We start from the raw sequence: 2,860 nt of genomic DNA on the forward strand, positions 1-2,860 counted from the left end.
ATAAAACAATGTCTGTGGATAATCTTGAGTAATTGGGTCATGGTTTTTTGGAGAGAGACTTTGTTGTTGAGTTTTTCAAATGTATTTTTGTGCCACCTTGTTCCATTATACTGGAGAGAAGGCTGACATCTCTGTAGCCGATATCTCAAACACTCAGCAGCTAACACCAAAACAACCTAGACTGATAAACAGCACTACAGGTAAGAGGAAAAAATATGTATTTTTGATTTTGGGGTGAACAAATTTAAAGGCTAATCATCTAAAGGTTGGGAGCTTCTGGTTGCAGCGGCTGTCCAGTCGGGGTCACATGTCACAGCATACATATCCTCTGACAAACCGGCGCGATAACGACTCCGTACCTGACTCAGAGGCTCTGCCGCTGTCTGTCCCAGCTCTTTCAGATGGCTGATGTGAGTTTGGAGCTCTTTCAGGGTTTGTGTGCCAATCATGCGTCCCGCTGTTCCATCACTACGCCTCATAGATGAGTCTGTCACCTTCAGAGAGAGAGTGAGAGCGAGAGAGAGAGTCACAGACCCGAAGATAGAGAGCGAAAAACATCAGAGGACACACACGACTGTTATCAAGCCCCGCAGGACGTCCCCATAACACCAAAAAGACAACAAAGTGGCTTCTGCTCAAAGAAGGTGATAATCAAGCGCGGCGAGAGCACCGATTTTTCTTTTCTCTTTTGTATTTGAAAAGTGATAATCAAGCACTTCAGCGCTCACGAAGGCCGTACCTCAGAGGGAGGAAGCAGCCAGCTCTCCTCCAGAGCCAGCAGCCGACTGTGAAGGCGATCCCACTTCTTCTGAGCAGAGTCCTCCTCCACATCGAACTCAGCAGGAGGCGACCTGCAGGGAGAGAAGAGGCTGAAAACTCACACTTCAGTCCACTCCATCTTTCTTTTTCTTTCTGTCTTTCTTTCTTTCTTTGGCCTTTGATTGATGGTAGGCTGGTTTGAATAATGTGTCCATTTCTCTCACCAAATTATGCAAATAATTGAAAATCTTATTGTACTGATTGGACAAATCAAATCAAACAATCTAAGAAGTATATTTTGTATTATTCTCATTTCTAGTGCAGTCTTTACGTGTGCTGTCATGTCAAAGATGCTTACAACCACTTTTTCTTTTTAATTTAGAGGAAAAAAACAAGTTGATTTGTGTTGAATTTTGAAATCTGAGAATTAAATTTTTAAAATTAAAAAATTGCAAAAGAGAACTTGATAAAATAAAGATTTATCATTGTGTGAGCAAAAAAACAGTGAGACAATCATAATAAAATAAAATAAAATAAAATACACCAATATTCTTTACCATATATATTTGGAATGTATACAACAATATATAACAGAGAAATGGTTGTTACCATGGCGACAGCTGGCTGTGGTCCTCTGACCCCTGGCTGTGGAGTCGAGCTCGGCTGCCCTGCCTGGCGATGGCCTGAGTCAGTCCTCTCTGTTCGGTCAGCTCCTGCTCCAACTCCTGCACCACGAACAATAACAATACGGCTCAAAGTTAAATGAGCAGAACAGTAACGTGACTTTAATATACTTCTGTGATAGTTTTAGTTTTTTTTTACTAACAGCTGAATATCAATGAAACCAGTGCACTGGTTTGCTTTTACAAAGACGCAGATATTGGCTTTTTATTAAAGATCTAAAATGGTCATGTAATCCACTTCTGATAGGATGGTCTTAGTCTGTAAAACCTGCCATGGGATTTTGTTACTGAGTATTTCAGAGTTCAGTGGAGAGTTTTAGTGTATGGTGGCAGTCTAATGAAGCTTAAAAGGGACGTATATGGTAAAATATTAAGATATGGCATTGATGTAATAGTATTGATTTCAGTTTTGGGGATTCTTCAAAATGTCACATCAGTGAAGTCTTTCACGTAAGCAGTCAGTCGAGTTCAGCACCTTCTGCTGCTGCAGGCTGCTCTGTCTGAGCAGTTTGTTTCTCGGTGAGGAGAAGATCTCCTGAACGCTGCTGCTGCGCTGCAACTTGGACTCCGGGCGGCGCTCTGGCTGAGGTACGGACTTCTGAGGAGAACAAGGAGGAAAAAAATCATTGCAAAAGTTCACATCACCGTCAATGCTGAACCGCAGTATCTGCCAGCACCCCAAAGATTTGGTGCAGTAGATTGAGGAAGTGAAAAAATTCTGATCAGTTTAAAAATATCTGATCATATTTGTGTTTTTTCTCCAATCAATGCTGTATATTAGTGACTAAAATTTAACTCGCCAAAGTGAGGACTAGAGACTTGACTTGCACTGTACTACTCTGAGACTTGATTTACTCGAGACCTGGCCACCTCCACAACTGACTTGACATGACATTACAAAAACATTAAACTTTTAAAGTTTTGACCAGATTAAACATGGAAAAATAAAAAACTGTTAAGACAGTGACGGGAGAGCCCTGATCTCAGTTATGTTAAGAACACTAAACACAGCCAGCGTGAACCTTTAAAGTCCTGCACTCAGGCTTGAAAGGCTTTCATTTTGACGCTCAATTTGCTCATTAATATCTGTGAATTGACCTGCAGGTATGAAACTAAACAAACCTGCTCCCAGCAGGAAAAATTTAATTATTTAATGATTCATTTGCAAACTTGTTATTAATAATTATCAGAGAGCGACTTTGCCACATGTGCACTGGCTGCTCTGCAGGAACGCAGCTCAGCATCTTTAAACCTGTAAACTACAGAAAAACGTAGACTGAGAGAGAAAATAATCAAAGCAATGAGATGGATCAAAGGAATTTCACTTTGTGTTTGGCAGAAAGTTTGATTCCATATTTAAGATAATCAAAATAAATCCTCCTTTTATTTGCATATTTTAAATTTAGTGACTTAAATAT

General features: G+C 40.3%; 1 protein-coding gene across 1 annotated transcript; it reads right to left on the reverse strand.

Annotated features, from left to right (window-relative positions):
- Positions 1-359: 359 nt before the first annotated feature.
- LOC121940944 (nesprin-1-like) lies at positions 360-2,040 on the reverse strand (the record flags this gene model as incomplete). The annotated part of the gene is made up of 4 exons (XM_042483617.1): positions 360-494; positions 740-851; positions 1,369-1,484; positions 1,918-2,040. Coding segments are annotated over 4 exons (486 nt in total), but the record flags the coding sequence as incomplete, so codon positions are not given.
- Between the last annotated feature and the right edge of the window lie 820 nt (positions 2,041-2,860).

The sequence above is a fragment of the Plectropomus leopardus genome, unplaced genomic scaffold (assembly GCF_008729295.1).
Source record: "Plectropomus leopardus isolate mb unplaced genomic scaffold, YSFRI_Pleo_2.0 unplaced_scaffold9969, whole genome shotgun sequence".
Classification (NCBI taxonomy): Eukaryota; Metazoa; Chordata; class Actinopteri; order Perciformes; family Serranidae; genus Plectropomus; species Plectropomus leopardus.